This window comes from Megalobrama amblycephala, linkage group LG13 (assembly GCF_018812025.1).
Source record: "Megalobrama amblycephala isolate DHTTF-2021 linkage group LG13, ASM1881202v1, whole genome shotgun sequence".
Classification (NCBI taxonomy): Eukaryota; Metazoa; Chordata; class Actinopteri; order Cypriniformes; family Xenocyprididae; genus Megalobrama; species Megalobrama amblycephala.
Genome location: NC_063056.1, coordinates 15534883 through 15558899, shown reverse-complemented (window position 1 = coordinate 15558899; position 24017 = coordinate 15534883). Strand labels below are relative to the sequence as shown.

Genomic DNA, 24017 nt, shown 5'->3' with positions numbered 1-24017 from the left:
GCACTCATTCTTGCTCCTTTAACCTCCAGCTATCAGCTATCTCTGAATGTTGGCTAACATTCTGTAAAAGTTCTCTTGTACAAAATGTTCTTGTAGTAACATTAATAGAATGTTCTCTCAAAGTTATTGATAAGCCTTCTCAAATGTTCCTTAAATGTCTGTGAGTTCATGAATCTAAAGTTTAGTTTAGTAGTTAACAGTGTTTCATTAGTTATAGGTGCTTTATTGACCTCTGTTATTTCATTATTTTACTTTCAATTTTATTGCAGTTAGATTGTATTTTTCCTCATGTTTTCTCCAGCCAGTCTTTTTTAACATGTTTTTAGGCAAATTGAAGTTTGTGTTGTCTCAAATTTTCAGTTTGTAAACAACTTTTGTAGTGCATTTGCATAATGAGAAAATCTATTGTTTAGTCTCTGAACGCTGGCTAATGTTCTGTAAAGGTTCTTTTAATAGGTGAACATAATTTCACCAAGTGCAACATGTTCCAGGATCAACATCTTTAGCCACTTTCCACCACAGTAACTTTCCCCAGGAACTAGGAACTAGAGACTTTGGGGTGCTACTCGGTGTGTTTCAACTGCAGGAACCAGTGACTAAATGAAGTTCCGGGTAAAAATTTCCCCCTCAGAAAGTCCCTGCTCGCGAGGTGGTTTTTTTCTTTTTCTTTTTAAAGTTCTGGAACATTTGGGGGTGGGACTTGGGCGCTGAACATGCTGATTGGTTGAGTTCATGCAGCATTTTATTTCAACCACCATTTTTAAAAGTCTGTTGTGGTGCGTGCAGTAAGAGTTGTTTGCTATTCAAATCAGTAATGGAGTTTAAGAACTACGACCGATGGACCGACTTTATTAAACTTATAAGCGGAGAACGAAATCCAGCAGGAACTGAAAAGTCACACGCAGTCCTACGTCATCGGATTAATCAGACTAGACCGCGATGGAAACGCAGACAGCAGCAGGTCCAAGGGGTAAAAGTTCCTGTGACAAATTGTTCCGGGTAATTTCAGCTTTTGTTGATCCTGGAACAACATTCCAATCAACCATTCATATTTGATGGACAAGTTTACAGTTTATGTCAAGTTTAGGTTTACAACCAGAGTTAGGTGCTTCTAAATCAGTGTTATTCACCTATCATTTCCCTCTGATTTTAGTGATAACTTAGGGTAGGGTTAGGTTTAGGGGTAGGAATAGGGTTAGGACTAAATTTTTGGACAGGAATGTTGTTCCAGGATCAACAAAATATGTTGATCCAGGAACATGTCTTACTTGGCAAAATCACGGTGACCCTCTTAATATTACAAACATAATGTTCTTGTAGTAACATTAATAGAACGTTCGCTCAAAGTTATCAGGCTTTATAAGCCTTCTCAAAACCATAGCATGAATTTCATACATTGTTAGTGTAGTTAATGAATCAGCTAGTTTAATAGTCGGCAGTGTTTCATAGTTATAAGTGCTTTATTGGGCTCTGTTTTATTGTTGTTAGATTGTATTTTTGTCCAATCCAGTTTAAGTCATATTGAAGTTTGTTTGGTCTAAAATGTTCAGTTTAAAAACAATACTTTTGTGGTTCAATTGCATAATGAGGAAATGAAACATTGTAATATGGTCCAAAACTTAATGGCAACATTACAAAATGTTCTTAGAAACCTAAAATTGTTAGCTAGGATGTTGGTCTTTTCTCAAAAAACTTCTTTGGCCCTCATGGATTGGTGTGCAGTCAGCTCGTCCCATGGGAACCCTTGTCCCGGGCCACTGCTCTTCCTCACCCTCACCTATCAGCCCGACCAATCTGACTGTGAGATACAGCAGGTCTCGCACGCTGCCTGCTCTTTGAACACCACTTCTCAATTCCCTTCCCTCATTAAACATGAAAAGGAAGATCAGTGCTGTTGGAGTCAGCTTGGATGACACTGGCCAGTGAGACTGACAACATTTCTGTGGGTCAAAGTTATGGCAACATTTCTTCCTTTTCAATCATTGAGGGCGGAGGACTGCCGTTCTCCTAACAGCAAAGGGCGAGACGAAAGCTGGCTGTCTCAGTGTCTCACTCTCCCATTTTGGCTGCTTGTAATACATTGACGTCTACTGGATGAGGTCTTGACCATACAACGTGAAACGTTGCAAAACCACCAAATAGCTTTACATAATGGGTAATGATAACCCAGCATGAGCCACAACGTCCCCATCAAGCAGTTACCACTCTTATATTTTGCTTTGCAGATATATTATATGTCTCATGATGAATCCAATGACAGAATTTCTCCATTGATGTAATGCCCATGATCTGTCAGTTAAGCAAAGCATAGTTTATTGCCAGTCAATCACAGTCGGCCAACTTGGAAGAAGCCGAACAATTGAACGGCACACCGTGTACATTTGGTTTGACAGGCTGCAAAAATAACACCAACACCAGGCCCTAGAGAACTGGGCATGGACGTGTCTCCAAAATAAATGATTCCACACCAGAGAGGAGCCTTTACAGTTCACACTCCTTTTTTATTCGATATAAATTTGGATCCCGGGTGGGCGTTTTATAACTCTTTCTTGAAAAGAAACGCTGTTTCCTTTACTGGCTGCCAGGATAGTCTCAGCAGTCTTGTATCACACCTTGAGTTTGGTCAAGGCAAATGGAAAGGACCAAAAAAAAAAAAAAACCCCACACATCTGATTTCACCGTCTCACTGGCATCAGTACATCCACGCCAGAAAAAAAGACACTTTTCAGGATTGTGGACTGTCAGATACTAGGAATACTAGACGTGGCATTTTCTGTCCATCACATTGTAAAAGGTGCCAAAAAGTGGCTTTTTAACATCTTATTACTGTCAATCATTGCTAAATACATTCAGTTATATGATGCATTAATACTTACAAGCTAATCTATGCTGACGCTTGTCGACCATGTTGATCCAGATCATTAAAATTAATAGTGACAGAAAAAAAAAGTTATATTGTTGAAGTGAATGATAAAATACTTTCACCTAGCCTAGTAATTACGTTGAACTAGTCTAACTTTAACTAGTTGAACTACGTATGTATGTGTGTGTGTGTGTATATATAGGCCTATCAAAACATTTCTGCTTGTTCAGGGCGGGACTATCTCTTTGTCAACCAATGATGGTTGAGGGGTGTGTCCATGAAATAAAATGGGTGTGTCAGAATAAAAGAAATAAAGTGTTTTATACTGAATTCAATTTTATAGTTTTACAGTGAATTATATTTTGCTGGATGTTCTGAAACAGTCACAAAAAATATAATCAAACTTTTAGAATTTCAGACATAAAACTGGCAATTAGTCAATAACACTGAATATTTAATATAAGACCTACAGCGCAAGTTTCAGAAAAGTGCAATTTATTGTGTTCTTAAACATCAGTCCACCTCTCTAGATTCAAAAGATTGGAAAGCTGCACAAACTGAAATACTCCAAAAATCGACTATTTACAGGTGGCACACTGCATTTGGATCACTGGTCCAGACTGGGAATTGTCCGGGCTCTGGCTAAGCCTACCTTGCATAATTGGTTAAACTTGGCCTGGTCGCTTTAACCCAGGGTATATATCACTGTCTTGAGGTTCACTTTATCTTAACATCTTTAATGCAGACTTAGGGAACCTCTCATGTTCACTTCAAAGCCCCGTTCCGAAAGCCTTCAAAGTCAGAGACTAAAACCTCCGGATTGCCCTCAGAATCAGAAGCCGGACTCTGGCTGAGTGTGGGAAAGTTTGTTAGGGAGCAACTGCATTTTATACTCCAATTCTGTTTATTTTTGGAAATTCACTCATTAACATCTCCAGTGAAAACATTGTCCAGAGAAGTACAGGATGGAAAAGAACTTTATTTATAAAAGGTGATCTGTGACAGAAGGGAACGCGTACGGTTACAAAGTAAATGTGACATTATATCGCTAACGGACAGTTCTCATTAACATCCAGTGGAACAGACAACAGGAATGAAACAGGCCAGCTCAGGTTGACTCACAGGCTATTTGTAGACATAGTGATGGCTCACATCAATTAAACATGTTTTCCTCGTTAACTTGTTTTTTGTTGTTTTTCAGAGGATCTCATTCACAAAAAAAATAACTTTACACCAAAAGCTTGAAATAAAAAAAAGGGGAATACAGGAAAGATGAATCGCTAACAAAAAAATGACAATAGTACATTTCTTGATCACGCAAGTTGATCTGAGCACTTCATGAAGAAAGACGGCCAACGAATGGCAACACTGCCTCAGGAAAGAACAGAACGATTACCTTTTTTTCTACAGAAGAAACATCAAGCCTGCGTGTCGTGGTAAACACATCACGTGGGAATACAGAGGAAATGATTGGTTTTAAAAGGGGGCTCCCCCCGCCGTCTCCTCACTCACTTTGTAATTTGCCTCAACAGTAAATCAGAGCTCACTGCTGGGCCCTCTGACTTCAGCATGGAGTTGTCCTCTCCCAGCATTCCTGCGCTCATGAATCATTCTGATTCCTGGCTTCCACCAGGCATTTCCTCTACAACTCTCTCCCTCTGAAAAGGAGCAGAGTGCTGCTCACGATCCCGGGCAGCCTTCAGTTTGGGCCACAGGAGAACAAGGAACACAGAATGTCATTCTAGAGCTTTCCAGATTTCATTCCAACTGTTAAAGGAATATTCAATTCAAGTTAGGTTTAGTTCAATACAAGTTAAGCTTGACAGCAATTACCATAATATTGATTACAACAAAAATGCAAAAAGATGAATGGGACCAATCTATTAAAATACTCACAGTTTCAATAAGCACAAGACGTAAACAATATACTTGTTAACATGTTTTTAGTGTGAAAATGTCTAAAATTATATCCAATTTTATGTGTTTGCTGCCATTTTACAACAACTGAACACCTGAAACCCAAAAATGACCATAAAAATGAGAACAACTTTATAGCTCAAATAATACACAAGTTTCAACAGAAGAATTCACTGTATAAAAAGACCGTAAAAATAGGGCACAATGTACCGTATAAATATGAAAAGATTTTCTGTATTGTTTATTTTTTTTTTTTTACAGGTGTATTACCTGTATTTTGACTTATGCATTGCATTGTGTTAACAGAAATTTCCATAAAATTACTGCATAATGTCCTGGCCGATAATTACCATTTTCATAAAATCATTATATTATATTATATTATATTATATTATATTATATTATATTATATTATATTATATTAATCTTCTAAAATTGGCCCCATTAACTTTTAACTTTTTTTTTTTATTATTGTTTTTTGTTTTTTTAAGAAAATGAGAGTCGCAAATAAATTTTACGGTAATCAAAATTATCCCACAAGTGCTGTCAATTAAGCATAACTTGTATTAAACCTGGAATATTCTTTTAATTATTTTGTTGTTGTGTGGATTTTCACGCTTACCGACTTTGTTCCCAGACCATCTAGAAGTCTTTTAGCAAAAAAAATCGTACTCTTACATACTGTAATATATCTTTATAATAACATTCATATAAAGCAAAGTAAGATCTATAAGAAATCCATAGTGCCATGGGAAAAATCACAGAAATATCCTAGAAGAGCTTTGAGTTGCTGTTTCTCAAAGGGTGGATAGAAAGTAGAAAGAATTTCTTAAATTATTATTTCAACAAACAATCAAAAACTGCTTCTTAGCATTTAAAAGACCAAAGTCGGCTAAATTCTCATCTTATTCAATTATATACAAAACATACAACGTACAATACACAGATCACTTCACAAGTTCACGAATGAGACCAGTTCCGAAGCTCCCAAAGCAATGTAAGCATGTCGCGTGTATGTCAGCCTGTGCCTTCGTGTGCAAGTGTGAAGATGTATCTGTCATTTCATATCATGGCGTGTATCACCACCCTCCCGTTAACCTGGTGAATGTAGGAGCTCTGCTTGTCAGCCAGGCTCTGAGTGGCCATTGTCTCATCATCACTGGCATCGGGTTCCTCTTTGATCCGGATGACCCCAGGGTGAGTGTCCAGTGGCTCAATGGGTGAACCGAAGCTGCGGTTGCTGTCGGGGCTGTGCTTCCTGATGACGCCACCAGAGGGCGAGCTGTCCTCCTGCATGGCATGGTCATGAAAATCCTCTTCCTCTTCTGACTCCTGCAAGTGGACGTTAGGCTGACGAAGCTGCTCGATGGATTTTGATAGCATCTAAAGAAGAGAAAAACAAGATTTATTATTTAGTAGAGGTTCTGTCATCGTACATAATCATTTCATGAGTGATTTCTTGTCGCCATGCCAATTCAGGCAACACAAACAGTGTCATTTATCAGAATTGGAACTCATACTAAGGATAGAATAACAGCTAAATAGCGAGGAGGAATCTAAACCTCATATAAATATAGCCTACGTCAAGCAAATATAGTCATTGTGTCCTGGAATTAGTAACATACTTTTTATATCTCCCACTAAAGCTGGATGTAAAATTACACAGGTGCCCTATTTAGCACAGGTAAAACATTCAGTTATTAAGCCAGAGAGCTAATCCCTGATTTCACAGCATTCATGACCTCATTTCCCTCAGAAATCATTTACTTCTAGCTACAGCTGTTTAGGGTTACAGACCATCCAAAGAGAGATTATTTACTCTTACAAGGAGTTGCTTCCAGTCGCTTTTAACAGCTACACTATGCGTTTAACTCATTTTGGTATTTAAACATTATTTTCTACAGTTTCACATCATTTAAACATGAAAAACAAATCAGTTAGCAACTTTCAAACTGCATTCGTGCATCTACACCAGTCATTCGTGACCCAGACCAGACTTGTTTTTTTGTACATGCCCCTGGTGACTGAGGCCATAACAATAAATAGGCAAAACAAGTGCTCTCTTGGCACTTTTGATCTTCATGTCTGAAAATTGCACATGTAACCTTGAATTTCCCATAGCACTCTCAGCAATAATAAGGCAGATCAATCTGCAAGCTCCCGCTAACAATGGAGTCTTTCACAGCGCGAGCCTCCCGTGTCGCTAACCTTGCATGCGCGGCAGAATAATTGCACTTAAACGGATGGCCAGGTCACGGCTGCTGGTGCACAGAAACACAAATATTTCCACAAGGGAACAAAAGTATGTATTCTATCCACTTTGGTGCCCATTTGAACTTGTCCCTGTGCAATTTTGTGGTGTTAGCAAGCAACTGATGCCTTAAGCTATGCTAATTCAAATGCCTCTTCTGAACCCAGTACAAGTTTTCCCCCTCACATAATGGAGATGGGCTGTCCAACTTTAGTTCCCATGTGAACTGAATGGTATTTCAAGGTAAATGTGTTTTTTGATGACAATATAATCATTCAGCTTCATCCTCATCTTCCCCATGATGGCACTAAGGGTGTTTTTAGACCTTTAGATCATTTGCTTGGTTCCAAAACAGAGACAACATTTTAAAGCTTACCAAGTTGTGTTTATGCAAGTCACATGTGAGATCAACTGCCCTCTGAGTGGTCAGAGTGCACCTGTTTATGTTCTGGGATTTATGTGAATTTATGGGGGCTTTGTGGCTTTATGTACATAAAAGTGCACATTAACACTTTTATGAATGTTTATAAGTCTTCATTATCCCAGTATCAAAAAAAATTATAGGCAAAACAATTATATACCCAGTTGAAAAAAACAGCATATGCTGGTTAGGTATGTTTTGAAGCATGGCAGCTGTTTTGAGCTGGTTTATGCTGGTCCTTAGTTAGTCCTGAGCTGGAGCTAGTTGCTTAGGACCAGCTCATGACAAACCAGTCGGGGTGAGCAATTACATGACAATTTAAAGGGATAGTTCACCCAAAAATGAAAATTTGATGTTTATCTGCTTACCCCCAGGGCATCCAAGATGTATGTGACTTTGTTTCTTCAGTAGAACACAAATGATGATTTTTAACTCCAACCGTTGCCGTCTGTCAAAAAACATGCATAGACAAATCCAAATTAAACCCTGCGGCTCACGACGATACATTGATGTCCTAAGACACGAAACGATCGATTTGCGTGATAAACTGAACAGTATTTATATCATTTTTTACCTTTAAAACACCACTATGTCCAACTGCGTTTAGCATTCGCTTAGTGACAGCGGAAGTGATGTCTAGCACTCAATGAAGTATAAGCGCGAGACATCACTGCCCTTGTCAGAGCGCGATCAGACCTCACTAACCGAGTGCTGAACGCAGTTGGACATAGTGGTGTTTTAAAGGTAAAAAATGACATAAATACTGTTCAGTTTATCACGCAAATCGATCGTTTCGTGTCTTAGGACATCAATGTATCGTCATGAGCGGCAGGGTTTAATTTGGATTTGTCTATGCATGTTTTTTGACTCTTATAAATTGTGTTACCATTGACACGCATTATACGGCTGACAGACGGCAACGGTTGGAGTTAAAAATCATTTGTGTTCTACTGAAGAAACAAAGTCACCTACATCTTGGATGCGCTGGCGGTAAGCAGATAAACATCAAATTTTCATTTTTGGATGAACTATCCCTTTAAGATTAAGAGGTCTTTGGTTTCCAACTGCAATAACTAATGTTGTCACCCAAAGAAATAGACACTGCTGCTTTTTACATTTCCCATTATGAATTTTCATACAGCTTGGAGTTTGTTTTCATTTGGGCTGAAACCACCCCATTCAGGCCATCTCGGGCCAATTATTTTGGTGTGGAGCCAAGCATGATTGCCATGTTCATATATGCCTAAACGAACCAAACTAAGAGAGAAAACGTGCTAAGTTTCTAAACAAATGCTCCAAACGAGCCAGGTGTGAAAAATCATTGCTCCCTGACAGTTGGTTAAATGACTGTACCTTGTTGATGTGGACCTGTTGCTGGTACTGTTTCTGCTTCTCAAGGAAGTTCTGATGTTGCTGCTGAATCACAAGTTGAGCTAATGTGCTCTGGGGCAGCGGAGCCGATTGGGTGCGGTTTAAGGGCCGGTGACGAGGCAGTTTGGGCCGGGTGCTGCTCGGAGAGCTTTCCATCATGGCCAGCGGAGAGGGAGGATGCACAGGACTTTGACCTATGTAACAAAATATATGTATCTGATAAATATAAATGTAAATAGAATTAAAGTTTCACCTCTCTGCTCTGATTTCATTTAAAAGAATAGTTCACCCAAAAATGAAATTTGCTCATCCTAGATCTGCATGTTCCCTAGAGAAGAAGCGATGCTCAATTTGTGAATGAATCATCCTTTTGAGTTGGATTTTTTCAATGAATTGGATGATCCAGTTCACAAATTATTACAAATTAGTTAGACTTAAAGCTAGAAAACACTACATGACTTCTGTGCAGATTTACAGACTTACAGTCTGTGCTCTGCAAAAATGATTGAATCCCTGTTTAATACTGCTCAAAACTTCAGCAAACAGTTTGTTTTATTTGAATTCAAGTCCTCAGTCATCATTATTGCATGCTAAGAAGAACAGCCACGATAGAGGTTGTTGTGTTCAGAACAACTTGAAAGTCTGGTAGTGTGTGATCCTCAGTTGTTTAGTGTATGCTGCCCTTTTTTTCTCTTTAACCATTCAGTCGGCAAATGTTTGATCCCTAGTGTTTTAAAATCTTTTCAGAATTTAAAAGTCATATAGTGCATTCCAGTTTTCAGTCTTTATAAACTCAGACTCAATGACCCAGTTGCGGTAGTTAGCAGTATGTTATTCACAAAAAGAGATCGTATGACTTCAGAAGACTTTGAAGCCTTAATGTTGCTTTTTTTAAAGTTTACAAGATTCAGTCATGAATGTTTTACCAATTATTATTACATATTCGGGTCTTTTGGGACCCGGTATATCTAACATGAATTGATCTATAACTGCCACAATAGTATAAAAAAAAAGAATAAAATAAAACATATTTCTTTACCAATTGGAACTGGTAAGGGTTCAATTTGAGCATCATCACTGTCTTCGACTGAGCTCATTTCTCCAGTACAATCAGCATCTGGATCATATTCGCAATCTCAACTATATTCTCAAAACTATCGTTTTCATCATCTTCAAAATCGATTTTTTGATCCCTGACAGCTTCTTCACCAGATCCTCCATCAAATGACTGACTGATACAAATTTTTCATTACATACAGTACTTGCTCTGCAGTAAATTGCTGAGCCATTTCAAGTTTTGCTGATGATACTTGTGGATTTTTTGTTTTATGCCTGCTGTAACTACTTCATCATTTTGTATTAGACATTGCCACACAAGGTGGCTTATGAATGCAGAAATACTTACACTATTACATATATCGGGTCGCTAGCGACCCTACACACTTAAAATTACCCAATACACAAAAAATGAATTTACAATGTGAAAACAGACATTCTTTTATAATTTTTTTCTTGTTATATTGTTTATTATGAATAGATTGAGGAATACTAAGAAGGTTGATGTATAACCCAATGTATGGTTTTAAGGGTTAATGACAGAATCATCATTTTTGGGTGAACTGTTCCTTTAAAAAAAACTTTTAGGCCACAAGCTAAAAGGTTACAGGTTCAAACCCCACAAGGGAATATCTTGAGCAACCAACGTTGTGCTGCTGATCAAGGCACTTATCCTCATATTGCTCCAGGGGGACTATACATGTAACGGTAACACTTTACAATAAGTTTCATTAGTTAACAGTAGTTATCTACATTAGTTAACATGAACTAATAATGAACTGCACTTCTACAGCATTTATTAATCTTTGTTAATGTTAATTTCAACATTTATTAATACATTATTAAAATCTTGTTAATATTAGTTAATCCACTGTGAACTAACATGAACAAACAATGAACAACTGTATTTTCATTAACTAATGAAGATTATCAAATGTATTGCTCATGGTTAGTTTATGTTAGGTAATACATTAACTAATGTTTAACTAATGAACCTTATTGTAAAGTGTTACCCATGTAACTTAACACTGCCATGTGAAAGCCATTGAAATACAATTTATAATCTTCTATTGAACTAGAACAGAGAGTTCTGAAGTATTCTATAAGAACCTTGTATGTCGAAGGCTCTGATGTTCTCACCAGTAGAAAGGATCTTTTGGTGGCGAAGTTGTTCCTTCTGGAGGAGGTGCTGCAGGAGAGCTTGGTGGCTGCTGCTCACTTTGGTTTCCATAGCAACAGATAGGGGCACTGGACCCAGAAGTTGGGCGGGCAAACCCTGAATGACCGCTGATACCCCGCCAGCCTCAACATGCTTCTCCTGAAGTCCTAAAGCAGCCTGTCAGATGATAGAGAGGATACTGTCTTATTTTTCTTCTCTTGGATCACTTGCAAAAGTTTTAAATATAGACTGATTAAAACCTCAATATGTGCTCTGATAAACAAGGGATGATGTGAAATGGTCTTGAATTGTTCAGAGCAAAATGTCTGTATAGCCAAACACAGACAAATGTATCCATATTTATTTAATTTTCTAGGTAAAGAACAATAACATATTTAAACTGCAAATTATCTGAAGATTAAACATTATTTGGAGCTATACTTAATTATCCTGGTTTGGCTGGACTTTAAACAGCAGTAATGGATGAGGTGAGTGGGGAGGGCTGGAGTGCAACCGACACCAGACACTTAAGCACAATATTTATCTAAGGCCTATAAAATCCCCCAAGGTCAAAGGCCAGCACCCTGAGGCTACACATATCATCCAGTCAGCCAGTGATGGCTAGTCTTTCATCAGTCAAAGCAATATGCAGCTGAGCCAAGACCATAAACTACATTTCCCCTCATTTATCAGCATAAACATCCACATAAAATTAATTAGAATTAAATCAGTTTTTAAAACAGAGTTTACAAGAGACAATTAAATTAAAAATGTGATTTATTAATTATTCTTTTATTTTGTATTTCATAAAATATTATACAATATGTATTTTTACACATAAGTTTCATAGTTCTTTTGAATAGACTTGATACCGGAATTAATTGCTCAGCATCAAGAGATATATATATATATATATATATATATATATATATATATATGAGAACAAGTACATATATAGTGAAGATATAAATATATCTATCTTCACTATATCTTCACTATGTGTGTGTGTGTGTGTGTGTGTATATATATATATATATATATATATATATATATATATATATATATATATATGTGTGTGTGTGTGTGTGTGTGTGTGTGTGTGTGTGTGTGTGTGTACACACATGCACTACCTCCATACTCATCACAGTCTGAATCAGTATGACAGACTTCATTAGGGCTTTTCACACTTGAAATATTTAACCCTGGGTCATTCTAAACCCTGGATAAATGGAATCCTGGGTTATCTTGCTTCATGTTTCACACTGCTCATAATTTATCCGGTGTTAACAATTAATCCTGTATATTCATAAGCTGATGTTTCACACTGTACATTCTTAAACCCTGGGTTCATGTTCTTATTTGCATATTTGTGGAGTCAGTGTCACTGATTGGACGACCACTGCACGCAATATGTTTACACAAAGGCTCTAACATTGCCCATGCAGTGTTTCCGTGACTGTCTAAAGCATGTGAATGTGAGTATGCGACTGTCTGTTGCTAAGCATCTAGTCGTAACATTCTAACATTTCACACTGTACAATGCAAAAGCAGTGCTAACCCCGCTTTTAAACTACAAGTGTGAAATGTTCCTTTACCCGGGGTTAAAAGCAGTGTTTAGAATGAAGATTACCCAAGATTAAGCACAGTGTGAAAAGCCCATGTGTCATGTTGTTCATGCCGAAAATCTAGACTTAAGTGCTTTTCACACTTGAAATAATTAACCCTGGGTCATTCTAAACCCTGGGTAAACAGAATCCTGGGTTATCTTGCTTCACGTTTCACATTGCTCATAATTTACCCGGGGTTTAAAATTAATCCTGGATATTCATAAGCTGACGTTTCACATTGTACATTGATAAACCCTGGGTTAATGTTCTTATTTGGATATTTGCAGTGTCGTGTCATTGATTGGATGAACACTGCGCACGACCTGTTTACATAGTTCTAGCATTGCTCATCCTCTTATTGCCAACTGTATTATCGAGTTTATACTGAATGGACATTTCGGACTATAAAGGTAAGAAAGAAACGGTCTCTTCTTCACTCAAATTGTCGCATTTTCTGTCAACATTTTTCCTCTCGAACGCTGAATTTACTGTTTGGCACTGTAATGCGGGGTTAACACCGCAAAAGCTTTGCTAACCCTGCTCTGGAACAGGGCTTCATAACCCCGGGTAAAAAGCGTTGCTAACCCCATTTCTAAATTGTGTGAAACATTCCTTTACCCGGGGTTAAAAACGGTGTTTAGAATGACGATAACCCAGGGATAAGCAGTGTGAAAAGCCCTTTTGTATCATGTTGTTCATGCCGAAAATCTAGACTTAGTGTGAACAGGCCTTAACAGGAGAAGTTATGAAAGTCATGTCAGTATTTGACTTACACTGATGGGAGAGGAGGCAGCCGAGAGACCCAGGGAGATATTGGGCAGCGATGGAGACGTATAGAGATTTAACATAGACATTGAGCTTTCAGGCCCTAATAACCTCGGCTGTGACGGCCACCGCTGTGATGGAAAAAGAGAGAGAGGGATGGAAGAAGGGGAGAGAGAAAAAGAGATATTTTGAAATCCCACTATGGACCATTGGAAAGAGCAACAGCAACAGAACAATAAACTTTAATGTACTAAAACGAATGACGGTTTTGTTCCTGCCACAGCGGAGCTGTATGAGCTCAACGTGGAGGACGTAAAACCAAGGCAACAGAGAAACCCACAAATGCAGAATCGTATCCCAGTCGCTATCATTTCACAAACTGAAGTTAAACAGTGTCAGAGAAAAGAACTGATCAGTTTTCAACTGTACTTCCTCCACCCAGTGGTGTGGCCCATCAGCATGTGGCAGAGAGGCTGTACTGTTTACCCTCCAATCCCTCCTGCCTATTCACTGACCTGTATGTGGATATCCGGCCTTATTTGACCCAGGGGACCAGTTCCCTCTGAAAGAAGATACCCAATGTAACGGATCGCAAACACGGCTCGCTTTCGAAACTGGCGCGGTGTCTGCGGGTAGCACCTCGACCCAGCGGTCCGATCCATGAGACGTCAAGCTTATGTCAATACAATAGCGATCGGGCGTGTTTGTGTTGTTAGTGTGTCTTTGGCTACCAGCGGCTGGTGGATCAATTAAGCTCAACCACCCACCACCTCGACCCTGGATCACAGCGCAATAAGCATTCCTTGTCGGCTATTGCATCGGAGGTCCATGGGAGTGTAAACAGTGGTGTTGAAGAATAACACAGCTGCTAAGCTGAGGCTTCACAGAGACATGTCACATTTGCCCAGAATACACCTCTTTGTGAGCAAAGTCCACAGGGACCCGGAGGAACCGAGCCATGAAGCCACCAGGAAGTGAGTCAGAGGGAGCTAATGAACATCGGCGAAAAGGAAAGGCCCTCCGCGTTCCTAAGGGAATATTTTGGGTTCAATACAAGTTACGCTCAATCGGCAGTAGGGATTCAAAAAAAAAAATTTTCTGATAAAAAATATTTTTTATATTTTTCTGATAAAAATTCTTGTTTGTGGTGCTGTGCAATTTGGCACCAAATTTTGTGATTATAAATCAATATGTCAATGATATTATTATCATTATTACTAAATAAATAAATAAAAAAAATTAAATTAAAAATATTACTATTGTAAATTTCATAAGCTGCTGAAATGTAAAAGAACACAGTGCTGCGCTTCAATTTTAAACGTGCAGCATATATATATTTTTTTTAATTAAATTGCAGCCTTTGCAGTATGCTGCTCTAAGACATATTGCGATTTCAGTTGTGATTTATTTATGATTATTTTCATGATTATTTATAATCATGCAGCCCTAATTGACAGCATTTTTGGCATAATGTTGATTACCACAAAACAACAACAACAACAACAAAATAGTAATAATTCTGACTTCTATGTTTCCTTTAAAAAAAAAAGAAGCAAAAATTAAGGTTACAGTGAGGCACTTAAAATTTAAGTAAATTAGGGTCATTTTTTTGGATGATTTAAAATATGACATTTATTATTTTAAGGTGAATTGAGGCAAATTTTTTGGATGATTTAAAATATGAAGTTTATTATTTTATAAAAGCACTTTTTCAAACTATAGGCTAATCATGTTAGCATTCATATGTTTTACATCTTTTGCTTATACGTTTGAGACAGTGAGTATTTTAACGTTTACACCATTTAACGTCCACTTCCATTGTAAATGCCTCAATGTAAAACAGTTGTTTTTTTTTTTAAATGGATGGTCAAAATTAATTTTGTGGATATCAACATTAAGAATAACACTGTCAATTGAGCTTAACTTGTAGTGTATCAAACCTAGAATATTTCTTTAATATGCACGCTATATTGAAGGATGAAGGTGTCCATAGGTGATCCCTGAACTTTGTTTCGAGCAGTATCTGATCTACTCTTTCTTGCCCTGAGCTTTACGAGAGCCGCAGGCAAAGAGAACCACATAGCTATGCCAGTAAATGTTAGTGGTATAGAGCAGGAGTTTGTGGGAGGAAGTGAACTGAATCTTTATTGTCCGTGCTGGGAGCAGTTTTCATTGGACTGCGACGGACAAGCAGGTCACATGCTGTAGAGACAGAGTTCTGTTTTCATAGCTGCACAAGGACAGACTGGGCTTGTGTCAAGGAAATTTATGGGTGCAGCCTGGTGGCCATCAACATTTCTTTAAGTCGTACAGGTTCTAATCGTTCAGGAAAGCTTTGATGAAACTGCTGTAAGAAAGCTAAACTGTTAATAGACTTTTGTACCTGTAATAAAACATGTTTAATGTAAGTACCTCAGTGCGTGTGGTGACTGGTAGTGAGGAGGGTCCGTTTTCAGCCCCCAAGGCACTGCAGGCTCCGTTGGGTGAACTGGGCCCTGATCCTGGTGCACTGCTGCTGGCTGTGGATTCTGGGGAAGATTCAATTAAACAGACATAAGTTCAAGTGTATACATCATTGACATTATCATTTATAAGACACCACAGACAGTCCGCGCACTGTCCGTGTGACGTAATTTTCGTCATCAGGAGGGTCCGCGGACGTCCACACACCCCAATTTTTATGACCGTGTGGACCTACCATTCACACAGCCTATCTCTAGGGGCCATTTGTTTAAAAGTAATCTGATCGGATTCCGGCTTTCGGATTGGATCAAATCTTGAAAATGGGTTGTTCAAAAGGAAAAAAGGATTTTGAAATCAGATTAGATCACAAAATCCAATCCTAGTTTTAATCTGGATCAAACCTTCAGTTTGTGTTGTTCAAAACTTGTCAGTAGGATTTGGATAACTTTGATCCAAAAAAACAGGATTATCCTGATCCCAACAGGGGGTAGGATTTCAAGGTGGATTCCAGGAGTAAAATGTAGTAAAGTAGTAAAACTTTAAAACTGGTCAAAAAATACAACATTTATATCATGTAATATACATACACATTTTTTTATTTTGCTCTTGATTAGTTTAACTGTTAAATAAATTAGAAGTAGACATTAACCTACATATTTAGCCTTTCGGTAACCTACTGTAAAGTAAAAAAGATTTTGGTGCCATAAAACAATCCCCAAATATCCAACAAAAATATTATATTTAATTCAAAACCCATATTCTTTCTATCATCATGTCCCTTTAGGGGCTCCGTAGAGCACTGGTAATCCAGATTTGGTATTCTAGAAAAGTGTGTATCTGGATCATGGTAATCCAATCCAATTTTTCTTTGAAAAACCAGCACAAGAGTAAGATGGATTACCTGATCCTGGATAGCAAAACATAGGATTTCCAAATCCAGATCATTCTGATCCAGATTAAACTTTTTGAACAACTGGCCCAAGTAGTTTAACTTCTAATCCAGTTATTATACATTCAATCAAAATCTGGAATCAGATTAGATGATCTCTTTCCCTTAAAGATTTATCACAGGCTGCACCAGTCGCAAAAAATGACTTGTTTGCCCCATCGATGATGGATGAGGCTTTTGATGTTTGGACCAGAAAGGGTGTGGTCTCACTGTCTGATCTTTATATTGATGGAAATTTTGCCTCCTTCCAACAGTTGGTACAGAAATATAACATCCCCAAAACGCACTTCTACAGGTATTTGCAGCTTTGGGACTTTGTAGCATCGAATTCTAATTGCTTCCCATCATGCCCTCCCACCTCTCTATTAGATCCAATTTTTAAATGTAAATCAGTCATAAAACAGGCTATAAGCAGAATTTATGAACTACTCAACATGTATGATTCAACACCCTAAAGCCTTGTTTACACTGCACGCGTGTATGTTATGGCTCCAGCAAGGTTTTGTTCCGTCCTCTACGTAGTGTCAACTCACACCAGAAGCATTTCAGAAGCGAAGCGGCTGGATCATGATTTTTTCGTGTTTTTAATGGCTAAATGATTATATTTTGTCTGGTTTGATTGTTTTTATTGCTATGCCATACTTTATTTTGCAGTAGCCTGCAGGTGAAGTTAATACACTTAAAAATCCAGTTATGGAAAACAAAAACAAAGAAATTTCAAGTTTTTCAACTTCGAATCTCTTGTCGTCAGTTTCTGGCATCGTAGTGATGTGAAATATGAGTGGGAGTTTACACCAGGTGATTATTTTGACTTTATTTTGTATTTGAGCTGCGCGTCTTGGAAGCGGCGTCCATCAAAAATAGGCGAGGCGCCTATCTTTAGCGAAGCGCCGCGGTGAGCCGCGGTGAGCCGCTTCTGGGACACTTCTCAAACGCACCGTGGCACGGCTGGTGTAAACACGAGCATTGGCTAGAGTGGTCGCGTATCAGCTCTGGTAGCCACGTCGCAGCCGTAACGCGCCACACACGCGTGCAGTGTAAACAAGGCTTTAGAACCTACTTAAAAACAATTGGGAGACAGATTTAGATGAACCGATTTCAGAAGAAATTTGGCACAAAATAATACAGGGAATTTTCTCATCATCCATATGCCTTAGACATGCTATAATACATTTCAAAATTGTACACCGTCTGCACTGGTCTAAAGTCAGACTCTCTAAAATTAAAGCTGACATAGACACCACATGTGATCGATGTAGGCAGGCCCCGCCACTCTTATGCACATGTTCTGGACATGTTCAAGACTTTACACATTTCTGACTTTATATTTTTGAGAACTTTTCTGGGGTATTTGGAAAGATAGTAGAGCCATCCCCATTTATTGCATTGTTATTGCATAAACACCTAACTAACCTAATTAACATCTTGGCCTTTTGTTGTCTTCTGGCTAGGAGACTGATACTGTTTAAATGGAAAGACCCTAATCCACCGACACATCGCCACTGGATAAGGGAAGTCATGAGCCATCTTAAGTTGGAGAAAATTAGACATAGAGTCAGAGGGTCTACTGGGACATTTTATAATATCTGGCAGCCTTTCTTAACTTTTGTTGAGGGAATGGAAGCAGGCAACATGGCAATGTAAAAATGTTTTATTTCATGGACGTCTAAGTATGCATGGTGATTTTATGTTTATGTCTGGTGATCGGGGGAGGGGGGTTTAGTTATGTGCGTTTCTCCTTTCTGTATAATGTAAAAACTAATAAAAAACTTTGATAAAAAAAATGCATGTCATGCCATTGATCAATCTCTCTATGCATTTTATGATATATTGACTTGGATCTGGCGAACAGCAATAGGATGATGTCATATTTGGCATATTTGCATAAGTTTTACTGGATGACAATCTTGCCACTGTGTTTTTCCAAACCCAACCACCAAATGCTGCCACTGATACATTATAAATATACATAAGTGACTGAAATACCATGGAAAAATCATTCAACCGGCCAAGGCTCAAAACCACATTGGATGGCACTCTGGATTACACCTGCCAGAGCGGCTGTTACATAATAACATCAGCACACTGAGCTTCACAGAGGGTGGATGGAGAGAAACTGCCAGTGGACTGCCAACCAGTAGGAAGTCTTACTGATTATGCCCTAGGTATATTGTCTAATGTGAGATGCATTATGGGATGGAACTCCTACCCAGAAGCTCCAAGGCTCTCTTTTTGAAGGGTGTCATGATACTCCCCTCCTTCCTCCTGAGGAGCGGGCTGCTCCTCCTCTCTGCAACCTTCTGCTTTAATCTGGACCGAACCTTTAGATTGGGCTCTGAGACTGAAGAGAAAACAAAAAGACACGTTTAAATCAAATATTCTGAATCTAAACTCTTTAGTCTTTTTAGCCAAGTGTTGTTATGGAAATGTTTTGATGTATTTGTAGCTATGCCTGTTAGTAAGCAGGAGAGGGGAATCCACAGTGTTGTGTAGTAACATTCATGTACTGTGATGTTACAGGTCTGTGATTAGATCTGTGGGAATTTACCGGCTATTTTCAAAGATCAGAGTTCCCTTATCATCTGGAGTAAATTAGGCTGAGTAGCAAAAAGGTTTGACATACAATGACCATAAAAAAAAATATGTTCAGAAAAATAAGAAATGTTGGCATGATGTTAGTAATGTATAATATTAGTTTGGGCTCAGTAAGATTTTTTTTTATATTAAAGAAATTAATGCTTTTATTTAGCAAGGACATATTAAACTGATCAAAAGTGACAGTAAAGTCATAATGTTACAAAAATGAGGCTCTTTTTTCAATTTATTATTCATCAGAGAATCCTGAAAAAAAGTACCATGGTTTCCACAAAAATATTGTCCAGCGCATTCGTTTTCAACATTGATAATAACAAATCGAATCAATTATAACAATATGGCTGTTTTACTGTATTTTAATCAAATAAATATATTATTATTAATGCAAATAAGTTATTCTTATTATTATATTAATATTCAGGATTAACATTTTATAGTAACAGCAACTTCAGTTTAGATATATTTTATTAAGCCAATTTAGCATGCACTCAAGTGTGCAGTGGTTTTTAGTTGAGTGTTTTTTTATAGTGAGTAGTCATTAAATTAACAGATAAATTTGGCAGATGTTTTGGTGAGTGAAAGCAACATGCCTTCTATGCAAAAATATATGAATGCAAAACATACAAAAAAAAAATTACAATAACTAAAATAGAATTTTTTTTTTTTATATCATTATATTGAAATTACACCCTGTGGAGTAGTTTACCATCATTTAAATACTGCTGAATTATGGAGACGTGTCTGTTTATATGACTGTAATGTACAGGCAAGTGTTTCTGAACAACTCCCTGATGGGAAGTGAGTGAGTAAGCCAGCCAGCCAGCCACCCACATTCAGTGCCTCCCTTTGGGAAACACCCACATCACAACAAGCAGCCAAAAATATCGATATTTGGTCTCATTATGAGTGCTGCTTTATTTCTTTCCCCATCAGTTCCTCATTGTGCAGTAGTAACACCACCACCTCGTGAGCAAGTTATTACTGTATGTTGATCAATGGTTCTTGACTAATTTTGCTTCACAACCCATATATATTGTAATAATTTCACATTTAATCTCCAAATTAATGTAGAAACAACATAAATATAGTATATTTAAAATATTTGATCGAACATATAGGAAATATGCAGAAACTGAATAAAGTTATCAAACACTTCACAGTCTTCACTGCATAAATTATCAATTAAATATAGAATAATTCTTATTAAAGCTACAAAAGTGATTTTCACTCAAGAGCTGGGAGTGATTTTCTATTTGTCTTTAGCTCTTTAATTAACATCAATTACAGACACAGCAGGTTTATTAGGCTGCTGTAACTTTAAGATCTGACACATTTAAGAATGTGAAGTCATTTAGAATGACTGTGATGACAGGTAATTTAAGACTTTATTTAACTCATTTAAGACTGTGCTTACAAGGATACTCAACAAAGCAGGCATTTTGGTATGCCTTTGTGTGTTTTTCTCTGTTCAAGCTTGAAAGAGAACTGAATGCACGGCTTTCTGTGTGCATGAGTCGTGTGTGTTTGCCACACAGACAGGAGATTCACAGACAGCGTGCCAGTAAAGATTTGAGTTCTTTTTTTCATCTTATTGCGCTTGAATAATAGCACTTGAATGAATGTTAGTGTAATCATATAATGCAATGCTATTTAAAGGATGACGGGAAAAAAAGGATGCTGCGTTAATTGCGTTAAAAGCCCTATATATTTATGTGTGTGTGTGTGTGTGTGTGTGTTCGCCACTTTATGTTGTTCAGCCCTCCAGTTAAGATCTTATGATCTTGATTTATTTTAGAAACGTATTGTTGCCATACTAAAAAGAGAGTTTGACCAAATGGAAATGACCATACAGGATGACTTGGTATGAGAAGTAGGAGTCATGGGAAGACACAGCTGTAAGTAGTAATCTCAAGGGAAAGAACTGGACCGCAGGCTGGGCTGCTATTTCAGGCCTCTTCAGAAGCAGAGGCAGGACTGTCTGCTCCCATCCAGCAGTGCGCTAATGGGATGTAAATCCCACTAGCGGAGTGGGCTGAGAGCGAACTGCAGGGAGCCCTCTCCAATCCGCCTTGCACCCCACACTGTCCTGATTGCCTTCTATTTTTATTCCGCGCTGCAGCCTGTCACCACGGGAACGCTACCCTATTGCTGTGAAGGTGGAAGAGCGATTGTTGGTGGGTTTAGTGGGAGGCTGTGATCGTGATGCCATGGGAGAACTCATCACTCTACTCCACAGTTTCGCTAAAAAACAGTGGTCATCACATGGTTGGAGCGACAGGCCCAACACCTGCTTGATTTTTCCCTGAGCTGACATACAGCCTAGAACCAGAGGCCAAGTCAAACAGGAATATGTATGAGGCAAAGACTTAACAGGCCCATAAATCAATCAGATTATTACATTTGAAAGCAGCGCTGGAGGGTACGCACTGCCGAGTTCTATTTATTGTGTTGTCTCAAGTCAAAGATGAAGTTCCCTTCAAAGTTGTGCGGCTTAGCATGTCTGACAAGTGTAAAGAGTGTATATGTGTGTGTAAAGTGACAAAAAAGTGCGTAAAGATCTTGTAAAGATCTACTACTATGTGATAACTAAGGTCAATAATTGACATTCACCAAGTGCAAATGTGGTTTAAAACGGCTAAAAAAATAAAACAAAGTTACTTGTTGTTAGTTACGGTAACTTAATCATGGTTAAATGTTCAGAGATATAATTGATATGAGAGACAGGGTTATTACTGTTAACTAAATCTAAACCATGAATAAATGTGTTTAAAGTTGAAGTCCTAAAATAACTAAAACAAAATAAACTAAAACCTATACATAATAAATAAATACTATACAGACATATTTAAAAAAAAAAAAAAAAAAAAAAAACTGGTCCCACTTTATATTAGGTGTCCTTAACTATTATGTACTTACATTAAAAAAATAAATACAATGTAGGTTTAAGGGTAGGGGTAAGGTGTAAGGGATGGGTCAACAGTGCAATTATAAATGTAATTACAGAAATTAATTACAGCTGTAATTACATGCAGGTGTTTTTAAAATGTAAGTACAATGTAAAAAAAATGTATGTACACAATAAGTGCATTGTATCAAATGATTAATTTAAATGTAAGTACATAGTAGTTAAGGCCACTTAACATAAAGTGGGACCATAAAACTAAAATTAAAGTGATTCAAAATATTAACAAAAACTATTATAGTATATCATTGATTTGTTTCTCTCACCAGTGTTATTTTAGTAACAAACACTTATTAAACTGCGAACTAAAGAAAACATTTTGCTACTTGTGTGTCTTGTATCATCAGTTGAAAGTTTATCTGGGATATGTGAACTGAACTCCAGAACGTCTTGTGGCGACTGAATATTCAGTCACCAACATGACAATATGAGTCTTCTATTGCAAGATCCAGTTTTTAAGAAATGGAAATCAGCTCATATATGATGCTGTGAGCACTGTACTATTTGTCAAAACATGCAAAATACAGTTTTATGACTGATTTTTGCAATTTACACTAATTTCGCACATTGTCACAATAATTCTGCACTCAGAACGAAAAAAGTATCAGCACTACATTGGTTATCAGCTGATATCTTTTTAAAATAACATTTAAAAAAAATAAAAAAATAAATGAAAGCTTATGCTGCACTCACGCCATGTCATAACCATAATTACGAGATGGCAACCCGTGATGTTCTACCCGGAGCTGTTCACGTCCTCAGACTCGGATTTATGCGTTTCTATACGTCAAAACTATCAACGGCGAAATGAATCTGCAGCAGTCAGGTAGTACAAGTAAGAGCTCTGTAAGTTGTTTACGTTCTTTATTATTGTAATGTGCTTTAAGACATGAGGTAACACAGTCTCTCGTGACACTTTGCAGACTCTTCTCAGGCTGTGCGTGTTCGTGTGTTTTGAAGGAGGCGAGACTTTGGAGAGCGCTCTGAAGGGAAGGTGGGATCTCAAGTTTTCAAAGCTAACTTGCTATTGCTAGCCTCTCTGCAATTGGCTGCCCTACCTTTAAAAGAAGAGCACAGTCAGACCTTCTAAAGGTAACCCATCTGTGCACACACCTTATCCTGTCCACAGCCTGTCTGATACTTTTTTTCTCTCATTAGTAAATACAAACACCTGTTTACTCAGGAGATGGGGGCTATGTGATGAAACAACACTGCCCTTGCAAATCATATTACTTCATCTTTGTATCTCGGTTCATTTTTCTTGTTTTTTTCCCCTACCATATCCCTCCATCTCCAGTGGGGAATAATGGCGTAACATAATAAAGCAGGCCTGGTCTGACCGCCCAAAATATCCACCATTTAAGACACACAAACTCAAATCCCTCTCATCTCAGCTGCACCTGCTCCACATGTTGGGTATGTGGGTCAAGACTAAGAAGGAGTTTTTTTTTTCCCGCCTTCAATAAGCTGGGCTATTCCTGCCCGCAGCAGTGTCACAAACGATCTTTTCTGATCACACGGATCTTAGGTGGCAAAGAAGATAGGTGGCAAGTAAACAATCTAATCATGTGATGCTTTGGAGATAAACGGCTTGTTTTTCTTTGACAAGTCCAATCAAGGCTTTTCCACAACAGTGAG

General features: G+C 37.9%; 1 protein-coding gene across 7 annotated transcripts in view; it reads right to left on the bottom strand.

Moving 5' to 3' along the window:
• Nucleotides 1-3822: 3822 nt before the first annotated feature.
• The window catches only part of hdac9b (histone deacetylase 9b), a 74869-nt gene continuing 54674 nt past the window's right edge, over nucleotides 3823-24017 (bottom strand). For 5 of the 7 annotated variants that reach the window (XM_048211631.1, XM_048211633.1, XM_048211635.1 and 2 more), the window contains 6 exons: nucleotides 19032-19163; nucleotides 15823-15938; nucleotides 13419-13541; nucleotides 10990-11215; nucleotides 8806-9017; nucleotides 3823-6163 (listed from right to left, as the gene is read on the bottom strand). In XM_048211631.1, coding sequence (XP_048067588.1) covers nucleotides 5843-6163; nucleotides 8806-9017; nucleotides 10990-11215; nucleotides 13419-13541; nucleotides 15823-15938; nucleotides 19032-19163 — 1130 coding nt within the window. In that variant the 3' untranslated portion in view covers nucleotides 3823-5842. The remainder of the gene's footprint in view (nucleotides 6164-8805; nucleotides 9018-10989; nucleotides 11216-13418; nucleotides 13542-15822; nucleotides 15939-19031; nucleotides 19164-24017) is intronic. The other 2 variants (XM_048211634.1, XM_048211630.1) reach the window with 1 other exon arrangement.